Source organism: Saccopteryx bilineata, chromosome 7, assembly GCF_036850765.1.
Source record: "Saccopteryx bilineata isolate mSacBil1 chromosome 7, mSacBil1_pri_phased_curated, whole genome shotgun sequence".
In the NCBI taxonomy this organism is placed as follows: domain Eukaryota; kingdom Metazoa; phylum Chordata; class Mammalia; order Chiroptera; family Emballonuridae; genus Saccopteryx; species Saccopteryx bilineata.
In genome coordinates, this window is record NC_089496.1 from 73,736,780 (window position 1) to 73,750,640 (window position 13,861).

Below are 13,861 nucleotides of genomic sequence, written 5' to 3' on the forward strand. Positions count from 1 at the left end.
CTACATCTTGTTTAATGAAAACAATTATCTAATTGGGAGAGTTGCTCTATACCAGATCATGATGTCTGCACACAACAGAAACCCAACAATCAGCCCTAAGAAAGGACTGAAAACTCCCACGCACACGGCTCGCTTCAAACATGGCTGGATGAGGGGCTTAGATGATACCCCTGGGGCCAGGCTGTCTGCCCGTGTCCCCTCAGGGTCTGACCGCTCCTCTGGGCGGGCCAAGGCAGCTCCAGTCGCTCCAGCCTCACATCCTCTGGGTTCAAACTGTATGAGAAACAAAAGCCACCTCTTCCTGAGTTGGCTCAAGAAACTTAGCTGGAGGCCCTGGCTGGTTGGCTCAGCAGTAGAGTGTCATCGGCCTGACGTGCAGGAGTCCTGGGTTCGATTCCCGGCCAGGGCACACAGGAGAAGCGCCCATCTACTTCTCCACCCCTCCCCTTCTCCTTCCTCTCTGTCTCTCTCTTCCCCTCCCGCAGCCAAGGCTCCATGGAGCAAAGTTGGCCCGGGCGCTGAGGATGGCTCCATGGCCACTACCCCAAGGCACTAGAATGGCTCTGGCGCAATGGGGCAACGCCCCAGGTGGGCAGAGCATTGCCCCCTGGTGGGCATGCCGGTGGATCCCGGTCAGGCACATGTGGGAGTCTGTCTGTCTGCCTCCCTGCTTCTAACTTCGGAAAAATACAAAAATACAAAAAAAAAAAAAGAAAGAAAGAAAGAAACTTTGCTGGGGTCAGCTCTTCACCCTGCAGTGGGTGACCTGGAGGCTGGGGAAACAGCAGGGCGAATACCCCACCCAGAGCCCAGAACTGAGAACGGGTGACCAAAACCAGGGGAAATGGATGCTGCGAGGCCCCTACACACATCACAAGCTGGTCAACACATGTTTTGGAAACACGAACAGCAGCTTCTGTTGGGACAGTAGTGGCAGCGGCCGCTGGACACGGACCTCCCACCTGGTACCCTCCTTTAATGGCATTTCCGAACCGCGTACATGTGCTATTTTGTTAAAATCACAATGGAAGTTCTTTACAAAACATTTTAGTTCTTAAAAATGACACCTATATATAAGTCCCGTAACTCCCATGCAGAGCAGGCCAACAGGGACAGCAGACCCCAACACCAGCGGGCAGGACGTCCCGTGAGTGCCGTCCCGAGACAGCACTTGATCAGACATGTTTACAGACGTATGAGGTTATCAGGCTTCCTGCCACACGCCCCGAAGGGCGCTGCCCATTTCCAACCTACGCCTTTTAAACTGTCACATTCAATGGACCACATGAACCTTAACACCAGCATTCCTGTTTCCTAAACAGGACATAGAACAGGAGACCTGAACTCCACAGACACCTAACACTTAACAGATACCCAGGGTTCTCTTTAACTGACAAGGATTCAAGTTCAAAAAGTCAAAGGAAACACTTAGGCTCTCCAAGTTACATTACTTTCTGTTCTCTGCATGTTTTGCAGATCCGGTGTTCTGATTGTATACATATTTAAATGCCAGAGCTCCATGCAGTGCTCCCAGCCCCCCCTCCCCCCCGATTTGAAAGAGAGACAGAGAGAGGAAGGGGTAGGGGAGAGAAATAGAGAAGCGTCAACCCATTGTTCCGTTTTTAGTTGTGTATTTACTGGTTGCTTCTCGTATGTGCCCTGACCGGGATCAAACCAGTGACCGCGGCAGGCCAAGATGAAGCCGTACCCACTGAGACCAGGCCACGGGCTCCCAGGGCGTCTCAATTTCACCGCAATGAAAATAGGTTTTCTCGGCATCAACAGCCTGATTCAATTAAACCAAGTCTTTATGTTTGTCTGATCAGAACCTGGTATCTTTCCAGTTAACAACAGAAAATAAAACGCGTGAAACCAGGGGACACGAGATCAGGGCAGGTGCTCCGAGGGCACACGGTGACACGGCAGTCAGAGACTCCCGCAAAGTTAAGTGGGAAAAAGCAAGTCAGGTTTCCATCTAAAGTGAGTTTTCAGTAAATGTGAATTTGGCAGTGTCCAACGTTAATATAAAACCAGTCTTCCTACCTGCAGCCTTTTCAACAGGCATCTCACCACAGACTGGTCAGGTGGCGGACCCTCTCCAGGAGAAACGTGGAGCCCACCCATGTGCGGCTGCGCACGCCCGCCCCTCCCGCGAGCCCGCAGAGGCCACGCCGCCCTGTTACAGGTCCTCTCGTTTACTCCCAGCTCGATTGCCATCCTTTGAAGCCCGAGGTTTCGGCTCTCCCTCCTTCTTCTTCTTGCCCTTCTCTTGTTTTGTTTTGTTTTTCTCTTTGCTGCCTCCTCCTCCTTTGCCAGGGTACACCTGTCCCTCTAGAGTGACATCGGCACACCTGTCTTGACTGACCAAAAAGTCCTTGATCTCCCAGGCATAGCTCCCGTCCCGCAGCATGAAGATGGCGCGGTCCGAGCCCACGATGAACCTGGACAGGGAGAGGCGACCAGAGTCAGCACATGCCAGCAAGGGGCCAGCGGGGCCGAGTTTCTGTGGCACTTAACCAGGAAAAACAATTCCTTTCAAATTCTACATGAATACAGAAAAAAACTAGACTGGTTGAGGCCCAGTAGCTTCTAAAATTTAATGTCTAAAAATCCCAGCTGACAACGAGTTAAGCCCTCAGCTCAGACCAAAACAGAAGCAGAACCGGATTTCGTGGGGGCAGGCGGATGCCCGTCCAGGGACATGATGGGGCGCGGGGCCAGTGCTGCAGAAGCAGGGGGCAGGTGCCGTTTTCAATTCTGAGGTGCCCACTTAAGGTTTCTTTGGACACAAGGCTCCTGCTGATAAAGGCCGAAACCACTGGTTTCAACTGGGTCATGGTAAGCGGTCCATGAGGGCTTAAGAGGACGCCTGGCTACTGGACAGAGTCCTAACTCCGGAGGTTAACAGCGAGTGGCCCCAGGACGTCCACACTCAACACTCGACAGGTCCCAAGGAGCACAGAGGAAGAGAACAGGCTCTGGGCGGACCACCAGTGTTGCCTGGAGCACAATTCTGGTCCTGAGGGGCTGCCCCTGGGTCAGTGGGAACTGCTCCGTCCCCCCAAGTGTCTGGGCTGACGAAAGCACTCTGCCACCCTCGACAATCCCTCAGCACCCACTTCCTTTTTATACTTTCATCTTTCCTAAACTAAGACATGTGAAGATCCTAAATTTTAGAACTGTTACTGAAGTGGGAAAAAGAAAGTCCTTAAAATTGCACCTTAGGATCATACTGAGCTGTGAAAACCGGACGCCTTCACCTTATACTGGTTACCTGTCAGCAATCTGGTCCAAGCTTATGTGTGCACACAGCTACCAAGAAAAGCATCCTCCAATAAGCAGAAACTTCTAAAGGAAACACACTGTCAAACTCTTAAGTAATTTGGCCCCCAAAGAGGATAACCTAGACAACTTTTTACTCAGATATATAAAACTTCAGGATCAAATGAGTTAACTGAAACAACAAACAGCGGTAGCACAGTGGATAGAGCGTTGGACTGGGATGCGGAGGACCCAGGTTCGAGACCCTGAGGTCGCCAGCTTGAGTGCGGGCTCATCTGGTTTGAGCAAAGCTCACCAGCTTGGTCCCAAGGTCGTTGGTTTGAGCAGAAGATTACTTGGTCTGCTGTTGCCCCACGGTCAAGGCACATATAAGAAAGCAATCAATGAACAACTAAGGTGTCGCAAGGAAAAACTGATGATTGATGCTTCTCATCTTTCTCCGTTCCTGTCTGTCCCTATCTATCCCTCTCTCTGACTCTCTCTCTGTCTCTGTAAAAACAACAACAACAAAACAGCTGGGTTCAATTCCCAGTCAGCAGCACATATAGGAACAGCTCCATGTTCCTGTCTCTCTCTCTCTAAAAAAGCAACAGTAACTTACTGGCTCTAACCAATAATGAATCTTCTTCAAAGAACATCTGGTAAATATAGACCCTCGGGAAGTCCCAGCACAGCCCACACTTTGCTCAGCAAGGTGGGAAAAGCTTTACCTCTGGACGTCATAGTTGGCATTAAAAAGGCTGCCCTGCCAGAGGCTGGTGATTTCCTCCGTCTCCTTCTCCGTGGGGCTTCCTGATACAGTGACAAACATCATAAGCGTCTTCCCTTTCTTTGTCATTTTCAATATGCTCTCTGGCTTGCCTGGGTCTAGCTGCGAGAAGTCAACAGGTGCTGGGGGCCTTTTGTGCTCTGGGAGGTCTCCTTCTTCTATGTCATCATCTTTCTGTCAGGAGGGGGGGAAAGCATCAATCATTAGAAATGCAGCCCTGACTGGTGGCTCAGTGGATAGAGCATCGGCCCAGCGTATATATGGACATCTCTAGTTCGATTCCCAGTCAGGGACAGGAGAAGTGACCATCTGCTTCTCTCTCCCTCTTACCCTCTCGCAGCCAGTGGCTTGTTTGGTCTGAACATGGCCCCGGGCACCAAGAATGGCTGAGCTGGTCCAAACTATGGCCTCAGGTGCTAAAAATAGCTTGGTACTCAAGCACTGGCTCCAGATGGGGATTGCTGGGTAGATCTCAGCCAGGGCGCATGCAGGAGTCTGTCTCACTATCTCCACTCCTCTCACTTAAAAAAAAAAAAAAAAAAGGAAAAAAAAAAAAAGAACTGTGTTTTGCAACTGGCAGAGGCAAGAACATCTTCGTCAGAAATAGGTCTATAACCTACATTATAACAGGAAAAAAAACCCAGCAGTTTTTTTCCTCTACTTGACTTTCAGGCCAAGCCTAGGTTTCAAGCAGTACTTACTGCCCGTCTTTCCAGGTCGCCAATCACAGAGAGCCCCACGGCATGGGTTTTTACAGCTTTTTCGCTCCCGATTTACCCAATATCATAGATCGTAAAAATGGCAATGAAATACTGCAAGCAAGGCAGATAAATACTGACGCATATAACAGTTCTCAAAAACCCTGTAGGAGTCACAGAAAGAACTGCAGAGGAAGAGTAGGGGGTGGACTTAGGGATCTCTGCCAGGGCAGAGAGTACTGTTTCCTACAAAAAAGCACCGGTGAAGATGGGTACGCTCTTCCACAGGAAAAAAAAATCACTGATACTGAGGAAGGTCGCTCATATTTGTAGTGTCTGCAAACATTAGCTCATGTAGTTTGCATGCACCCTGCAAAGTAGATGTTATCTGGCTCTATGGATAAAAAAAGATGACAATCACAGTTACCAAGCGGTGGCACAGTGGATAGGGTGTCAGACTGGGATGTGGAGGACTCGGGTTCGAAATCCCGAGGTCGCCGGCTTGAGCGCAGGCTCATCTGGTTTGAGCAAAGCTCACCAGCTTGGTCCCAAGGTCACTGGCTTGAGCAAGGGGTTACTCGGTCTGCTGAAGGCCCGTGGTCAAGGCACATATGAGAAAGCAATCAATGAACAACTAAGGTGTTGCAGCGAAAAACTGATGACCGATGCTTCTCATCTCTCTCCGTTCCTGTCTGTCCCTATCTATCCCTCTCTCTGACTCTGTCTCTGTGAAAAATAATAATAATAATAAAGTGGGCTGACCCAGCTTTAAAAAACAAACAAACACAAAACTTTACTTGCTAGAGGCCAGGGAGAAACTGGAAGATTGCAAGAGAGATGGTAAATGGAGAAGAGCTACATGAAGCTCCCTCTTCCTTAGTGGTCTTCACACCCTCCACTCTGTCCCTATCTTTCTATCAGCTGTTATCAGCAGATGAACAGGAAAAGGCTGTGTTCTGCTAGTCAAATGCATCACATGGTAATTTAAACTCATGCCTGAGTCTGCAAGCCTCTATCAAACACATGAACAGAATCACAAAATAATGAAACATCAGTGTGGGAAGGAATCATCCGTTAAAATCTCATCTTGGAAATAAGGAACCTGAGGCCTAAATAGGAGACTCGACTTCCCCAAGGCTACACAATGAGTAAAACCTAGAGTCTGATTGATTCTAAGTTAACCAGGCGCTACAACCACATTTGGAAGGGAAAAAGGCAGCAACGTCCTTTTGGCTAGTGAAGTTTATCTAAAAAGCTTATTACAAACTCCCTGTAATTACACATTCCAGTAAGCAAAGCTTACTCCCACAAAAAGAAGTCATTGCTCTTTTAAATGAAAAAAAGTGAGTCCCAAGAGAGAGCAACTAGCCTTTGATTTCAGCGCCGGCCCCCTCCAAAATTAAGCCAACCCCCCAAATTACAAATCTCTCAGTAGGGAAAAGTACCCAAATGGGAAGTCTGAAATCCTACTGATTTGAAAGAGAGGAGTACTATTAAACCTGAGCTGACACTCTTGAAAAGAAATCCTGACCACAGCCCCTCACCACCCACTCACCCCATTCTTCAGGTATACAGTGGAAAAGGTCTCCCTGCCATTTGCAGGGCTCACTGACCACGGGGAGCAACGCAGGGGTGACCAGAACACTGAAGGTAAATTAAGGCTCCATGTGAGAGGCTGACACATGACTGGAGAGACCCCAGAAACGGTGACGAGGGCACTGGGATGGAGGCCTGGGTCGGGTGTGAAAAGACGAGGGTGTCCGGGGAGCCACTGAGGGTCAGCTGTGGCTCGAGCTCATCAGTAAGGACTCGTGGCACAAGCAGAGAGATTATGGGGTCGGAAGGTAGTGACACCGAGCGGAGTTGAAGGTTAGGGGGAGCAGGGACCGAGACGGAGAAAAACCCGAGGATGTGCGCGCGCAGCGGACCTCCCACTGTTCCAGCAGACGTGCCATGTCCGCATCATTGTAATCCCGAATATCCTTCTTCTTCTTCTTCGGGGCAGCCTCTCCCGGCTTACCGGCCGGGCCCTCGTCTGCGCAGGCTAAGGGCTGCAGCAGCAGCAGCAGCAGATCAAACGCACAGAGCAGGACCACAACCGCGCGGGCCCAGCCGGAGGCCGCCATCTTCACCGCGACACCGCCTGAACGCGCCTGCGCGAGCTGCCGGCCCCGCCTCCAGACGCCCCTTTCCGGGACCCCACCCTCTGTCCGCCTCCGGCCACGCCCCCTCACTGCTCCGCCTCCGGGCGCGCACTGCCCTACCAGGCCCCGCCCCGTCCGCTGTAAAAGCCCCGGCCCCCCGCCATCTTGTCCCGCCCCGAGATCCCTCCTCCGGTCCGGCTGAAGCTTGGCGCAGTGGGGCGCACCCGGCCTTCGCTCCTGGTCCTTTTCCGCCAGAGGACGACCTTTCTCTCCGACACTAGGGCCGAGCTAAAAGCTCCCTCCGGGCCTCAGGAATCCTCCTCCGCGCCCTGCGAGGCCTCACTCAGTTCCTCGCCTGTGAGGTGACTTGGCGCTGCCTCAGCTCCAGGAGAGCCCGGTTCCCGGGGTCAGGAGCTTCCCCTCGGCTTCCTGACACTTCTGTGAAGTTTTGAGAACTTTTGAGCAACTTTCTCAGAGGGCCCTGCGTACAGCGGGCCCCTGCTTTGCTCTCAGCCGAGGGGATTCAGTTCCACCAGCTTTCTGTATTTCTGCAGCTCTCGAACTCGAAGAAGCTATAAAAAAATTACTTTTAGAGCATTTAATTCCACCGGCTTTCAGATACTCCTGTCATCCCTGACACTCGAAAAAGTTTTACTCTTTTTTTTTTTTTTTTTTAAACCCCACATTACTTTTCATTTTAAAAATCGCTTCAGTGTTTCTTCTGTTAACCCGATTTGCAGGCTCTGACTCATCCTTTTCAATTTTTGTATCTTAAGATTCTGAAACTAGATAGAAGGTGACAGAGGACAATCTGACTTTGGGTGATGGGTATGCAACATAATTGAACGACAAGATAACCTGGACATGTTATCTTTGAATATATGTATCCTGATTTATTGATGTCGCCCCATTAAAAAAATAAAATTATTAAAAAAAAAAGAAGAAGAAAATTCTGGCCAGAGGTGCTTTGAGATTTGAGTTTTAAAGGGCAGGTCCGCTGATCTCTTCTAAATTTTTAATTACACAAGGAAGACTCATTATCATAAATCACTCATTATGATAGAACAGAGTTCCAAACATTCTTCTCTGCCCCACAATTCTACTTCACATACACCAGTGTCCGTCACATACTGTGAACATTTCTCAATACATTTGCAAACCTCCAGGTGGCTGTACAAACTGCTCACCATAGTAGCTGCTTCAATGTTTCCCACTTAATACAATGTGATGTGCTTTTATTCTTTAGACAGATACTGTATGGTTTAGTATTAATATACCAAGTTTATTTGCCTACTATCTTATCGATGACATTGATTACCAATTTTTCTATAATGACAAAAAAAAAAAAAAAATAGAGCCACGATAAAGTTCTTTATTCGTACCTTGTGGTATGGTCTGAATTGTATCCCCCTAATTGCATATGTGCTATCCCCTGTATCTCAGAATGGACATAGGACCTTTAAAGAGGTAACTAAGTTAAAATGAGGTAGTTAGGGTGGGCCTTCATCCAATATGACAAGTGTTGTTATAAGAGGAAATTTGGCCATTGTCATGTATGTGGGGGAAGACATGTGAAGACACAGGGAGAAGACAGTCATCAACAAGCCAAGGAGAGAGGTCTGAGAAGAAACCACCCTGCCCACACCTTGATCTGGACCATCTAGCCTCCAGAATAGTGAGAAAAAGAAATGTTTGTTGCTTAAGCTACCCAGTCTGTCGTACTTGGCTACATCAGGCCTACCAAACTAGCCACTTCGCTTGGATAGGATTAGTAGGTTGTAAATAACTGAAAACCAAACCTTTTAAAAGGTGTCTTAAGAAAAGAAAGAGGGTTTTGTTGTTACTGCTTGATTTTGCTTTCACAGACGCAGATGGAAACTAAGCATCTAGGGTATTGTGGCTCTTTAGTCAGCTGACTCCCAGTGTGTTCGTCATCCTGCTCTATCATACTGGCCTGTGGCTTCCATCCTCAAGGTCACCACAAGTTCCAAGATGGCCACTGATGCTCCGACCATCAGGCTGAATTTCGTCCACAGGAGAGAGAAAAAGGAAAGCCAAAAGGAACATACCTTTCAATGGAGTCAGCTCCAGTTAAGCAGCCTGCTTGGACATTCCACACAATACTTCTGTTTATATCTCATTGGCTAGAACCAGCCTAGCCCTCCAAGGTGGGGGGGGGGGGGCTGTCTTCTAGCTGGATACATTGTCACCCTAAATAAAATTGGGATTTTCTTATCAAGGCAAGAGAGGAAATAGTTGTTGACAAGGCAGCTAACAATGTTTGCCTCACCTTCGCTCTTAGGACCCCTGCAGTTTAAATTCTCTCCCGATAGTGGTGGCTGATAATGTCCATATTTGTGCATGTATCTAGATGTACACACGCTGTGACATTTTCTGTTGACTTTGAGCAGAAACTACTCCCAAGAAAAAGAAGTTTCTTTCTTTTCTTTTTTTTGAAATCATAGGGGAAATGTCATAAGCTTTCTCCCCAGGGCGTATTGCTCCACCCAGTGGCTCGGAGCCCTGTCCTGGTGCAGTCCTGCTAAAAAACATGCACAGCTGTGGTCGATCATGTGCTCTGCTGGGAGGGGTCACCCTGTTCATTCATTTTGCCAGCTGCCAAGTGAAGGTGCAGAAGTGCTGGGAAGCCTGGTCCACAGTATCTGGTTATACAGAAAACAAGTCATTTAGGGTTTTATAGGAATTGTTGGGATTGTATAAAAAAAAAATTCCAGGGCTACTGACCTTCATCTAAGGAGGAAGTTCATTTTATAACCCACCGATGTGGAAACATCTGGATTGATCGTATTTTTTTTTTTACCATTTTGGCATTTGGAACTTGATTCAGGTAAACTGTTGGAGAATTTATTTAGTAAGGGCCTACTGTGCACCAAGGACCAGGTGAGGCACAGAGGGAAAGGTTAATGTAACAAGGTCCCTGTCCTCAAGAGCTTGCAGACTAGCAGAGGAGATAAATAATATACAGTTTACAGGAGGTCAGAACCTGAGGGGAAACATGGCGATGATAATATCCCTGTTTTAAATAAGAGGAAACCCTAAGCCATGGTATTTCAAATCAGTTGTATTGTAAAAAGGGGAGGAGAAATGTAAATTTTCCAGATATAAATTCCTCTCCTTTAGAAGAGAGCTACATTGAAAGCAAGGTGATGTTTGGTTGTGTGTAAGAAAGGTTGTCTGAGATTGAATTAGCCCACCTAACAGTACAAAAACAAACCAGAGGGACGCTGCTCCAAAGGATACATTAGGGTAGAGAATGCCCCGAACTGACTGCCAGGTGACACTGTGGACCAGATACAGTTTGGTCCTTGGTCTTAAGTCTGGAGTCCCCGAACTGACTGCCAAGTGACACTGTGGACCAGATACAGTTTGGTCCTTGGTCTTAAGTCTGGAGTGCAACGTGAAAGTTGGATATCAAAACCCAGCAGGCCTACAGATAGACAATGGAATGTTAGTCAGTCTTAAAAGGGAAAGAAGTTCTGACACATGCTACAATGTCAATAAACCTTCTAGACCTTACTCTAAGTCATAAGCTAGACACAAAAGGATACATACTGTATGATTCCACTTATATAAGTTACTAGAGCAGTCAAATGTACAAAGAGAAAGTAGAATGGTGGTTTCCAGGGCTGGAGGGGAAAGGTGATGGAGGAGTTACTGTTCAGTAGGTTCAGAATTTCAGTTTGGGAAGATGAAAGATTTCTGGAGATGGGTGGTGGTGATGGCCGCACAACAATGAGAATATACTCACTATCAGAGAAGGGATACATTCACAAAAAATGGGTAAGATGGTAAACTTTATGATATGAATATTTCAGCACAATAAAATAAATCAGGGTGCTCACACTGTTGTCTTAAAACTGCTTCAAGTCTAGGTGGTGGCTGCACCGTCTAGAATAGGCAAGGAGGAGGGAGAGGGTTTCCCCACCTGCATGCCCCATCTGCCAGTCTCACCCTTCAGCCCTCCCCAAATCCTCAGTTAGCTCTCAATGTGCCTGTTTGTTCACTTACTTGTTAAATTACTACTAATTAGTGCCCTTGAGCCAGAGAATACATTCTTCCTCTTATCTGCTCCATTCACCCCCCCCCCCCCAAACCATCAGTCCTTCAGTCTACACGATTTCAGCTTTCCTCTTTTCCATTTTAATGAAAAATACTCTGCAAAGTAACTTTGGTTCATATTATAATTTTAAAAGCAGGATAGGAGGGGTAATGGCTGCTGGCAGGGGTCGTCAAACTTTTTATAAAAACCGCCCACTTTTGCAGTGCTGGTCAACCTGGTCCCAACGTGCAACCAAACAGCGCCGCGATTGGCCCATCATGAAAGCTGGAACGCCCACTAGTGGGCGGTAGGGACCAGGTCTACCAGCACTGCAAAAGTGGGCGGTTTTTATAAAAAGTTTGACGACCCCTGCGTGACTAGGGGCAGACACAGCCTTTCCCTATTAATCAACTTAGACTAAAATATGCTACAGCAATCACCCTCAAATCTCAGTCACTTACAGCTGAGTTTACCTTTTGCTCATGTTTTATGTCCAACACGGGTCTATAGAGGGTCTGCTTCATGATCACGTAGGCTTATGGGTGCTCCGCCATCTTTTACCCACAGCATCTAGAACACAGGCTCGGAGCAGTCATAGCAGGGAGACTGGAGAGTCCTGCCCGCTCATCACCGCACCTGATGTCTTTGGTCAGAATTGATCACATGGTTCTACTCAGTTGCTACTGACTATTTGGTAAGCAGTACTATATCTGCCATAGTTTCTTTACTCTCTGCTCTCACTGTCCCAATAGTGAAATTGTGATTCCTTGTCCATGTGACTCCGTTGCCCTCTCTGAACTTTGCTCTCCAGAGGGACAGGGCCCTCATATTCCTTATAGGCCTAGTACAGAGCCTGGCACCTGGTAGCTGCCCAGTTCGTGGAGTGAATGACCGATGGCATAAAGTAAAAGTGACCCGAAGGAAGGCAGTGGGTCCCTGGAAGGATCAGATTAGGAGTTGCCCTATCTGAAAAATGAAGCAGAGAGGACCAAGAAAAACAATTCTATCAGATTTTTATTGCTGAACCAAAATCCTTGACTACAGTGGGCAGTCTGAGTAACACAGCTCATTATTGGAATATATAAGCTCTCTATTATCAACAACAAAACAGGCTGCATACACCAAAAAAAAAAAGGAAGATAGGACCCTGGGGTATCCAGTGGCCTTGGGAAAAAAAAAATCCAGTTCCAATGAAGTTTCATGACTAACCTGGCACAGAGGGACGGGTTTGACTTCTTTCCCATAATACTTTTTTGGAGCTAAGTAGAACTGAGGTGCTACTCCTAGGTAACTCTGCTAAGAGCTTGATTTATCCAACTGTTTTTCCTCGTACAAAAATAAAAGGGATTAACCCTACAGAATTGTTGCTTGTTCAAAAAATTGTCAGTTTTATCTGCCTTGTTTTGCAGATAACTAAGAGGCTTATTCAGATTCTAGAAGGTTTCTTAAGAACACTTTGTTATAAGTAGGGTGACTCCTATTCAGGTTTGTTTGTATTTGTTGTTCCTGGTTAATTAACAGTATTTCAGTTTGGACAATAAATTGCAAAGTCATCCTAGTAACCGTGACAACTGGCTGAAAAAGTGACTACAGGTCCTAGAAAGGGACAGAGGAGCAAATGTGTGCATTGGCTGTACACACCCAGCCTGTGGTGGGCTGGGCACCTAGAGGGCCTGTTTCAGGACTAAGAGGTGGGGCACTTGTCTGGGAGGAAGCACAGGTGCTTCAACCACTTCCTGCAAAATAAGGTCTGGTTGAAATGAAGAGGCTGGGGTGGGTTTCTCGCGGGCTGTATGCCACCTTCCTGACCTTAGGAAGGCACTTAAGGCATTTGAACATCAGTTTTCTTATGAGAAACAGGGATAATAATGTTTTCCTCCAAAGGCTTGGCCACGATTACTCCATTATGTAGCCAGAGACCTGGAGGTTATGGGAGGGCAAACTGCCAGTCAAGGCTGATTCCGACAGCTACTATTTGTCAGCCAAGTATTCAAGCAGGCACTGCAGAGTATCTGATTTCAAGATGAGAAAACGGATACTTGGAGAACTGGCACTAGCTCACAACTGATAAATGGCTAGGGAAAGAATGACCCCAGGAAGTCTGATTCAGAGCCCGCGCTCTAACTGCACTGAGTTAAAGGAGGACGAGGCCAGCACCCAGCTGCGCTCTTGGAACTCCATGTCCAGTGCGCCTTCCTCACCCCGCTCAGCCCCTCAGATCCCACCCAGATCCCACCGTGGGAGACGATCAGCCACACAAAGGGCAGGGGGAGTGCTTGGAAAACCGGACGATGTCCCGCAAAACGCGAACACTGGACCCCAGCAAGTCATTAAGAGATGGTATAGAGTATCTTCCATCTAGTCCAGAAAACAGGTCACCTTTGAGACCTGCTCCCTGGGCGGGGAGGACGCGTGGAGCCCCTGTCTGGCTGAGCGCTTACGTAAGGCCAACTGGCGGCTGCGCCCCAACTACCCAGGGCGCGCGCAGAGCCCTGACCCGGGCAGCCTCTGTCCCGTCCTTCCTCCCCGCCTCTCACCAGTAACCACGGAGAGGCCCGGGACCACCGGCCCGGCCCGGCCCGGCGTCCGCGGTGGGCGGTGGCGTCCTCCCGCAGCCGCCCGCTTCCCGGGGGAGGAGCAGCGCATCGCGCAAGCATCCGGCAGCGGCGAGGGGGCGGAGGAAGGCAAGAGGAGGAAGCGGGATTTAAACGAAAGGCGGTGACGCCACACAAAAGATTTCTATAGGCTCCAGGGAGGCTGCGGCCGAGGCGGCGGCGGCGGCGGCGAGCGGGGGCGAGGCCAGCCGGGACCAGGACAGCCTCCAGCAGCCCGGCGGGCGGGCGGCGCGCCCACGGCCGCAGTCCGAGGTGTAGAGCGGGGAGGAGGCGGTGTTTCCCTCTGCCTTTCG

At 48.7% G+C, this 13,861-nt stretch overlaps 1 protein-coding gene and 1 long non-coding RNA gene across 3 annotated transcripts; both read right to left on the bottom strand.

Moving 5' to 3' along the window:
- Positions 1-1,790: 1,790 nt before the first annotated feature.
- On the bottom strand, positions 1,791-13,618 carry MESD (mesoderm development LRP chaperone). 2 transcript variants are annotated; one of them, XM_066240464.1, is made up of 3 exons: positions 13,491-13,618; positions 3,993-4,225; positions 1,791-2,441 (listed from the first exon to the last, which is right to left on the bottom strand). In XM_066240464.1, exons 1-3 carry the CDS (start codon positions 13,608-13,610, stop codon positions 2,180-2,182), a joined length of 615 nt encoding a protein of 204 aa, XP_066096561.1. In that variant the 5' UTR covers positions 13,611-13,618; the 3' UTR covers positions 1,791-2,179. The 2 variants fall into 2 exon arrangements, with proteins under 2 accessions (XP_066096561.1, XP_066096560.1); XM_066240463.1 differs by lacking the exon at positions 13,491-13,618 and adding an exon at positions 6,678-6,917.
- On the bottom strand, positions 9,207-10,238 carry LOC136311218 (uncharacterized). The gene is made up of 3 exons (XR_010726690.1): positions 10,155-10,238; positions 9,639-9,746; positions 9,207-9,556 (listed from the first exon to the last, which is right to left on the bottom strand). It is a non-coding gene; the product is annotated as an uncharacterized lncRNA (long non-coding RNA).
- Positions 13,619-13,861: the final 243 nt, after the last annotated feature.

What these genes read in the sequence shown, in the direction of transcription:
- MESD (XM_066240463.1), bottom strand. Translation starts at nt 6,875, where the DNA reads ATGGCGGCCTCCGGCTGGGCCCGCGCGGTTGTGGTCCTGCTCTGTGCG. An exon ending in GTCTGCTGGAACAGTGGGAG is followed by an intron (nt 4,226 to 6,677) that starts GTCCGCTGCGCG and finishes CCCTCCTGACAG; the next exon opens with AAAGATGATGACATAGAAGA. An exon ending in GCCAACTATGACGTCCAGAG is followed by an intron (nt 2,442 to 3,992) that starts GTAAAGCTTTTC and finishes CTCCCTGTCCAG; the next exon opens with GTTCATCGTGGGCTCGGACC.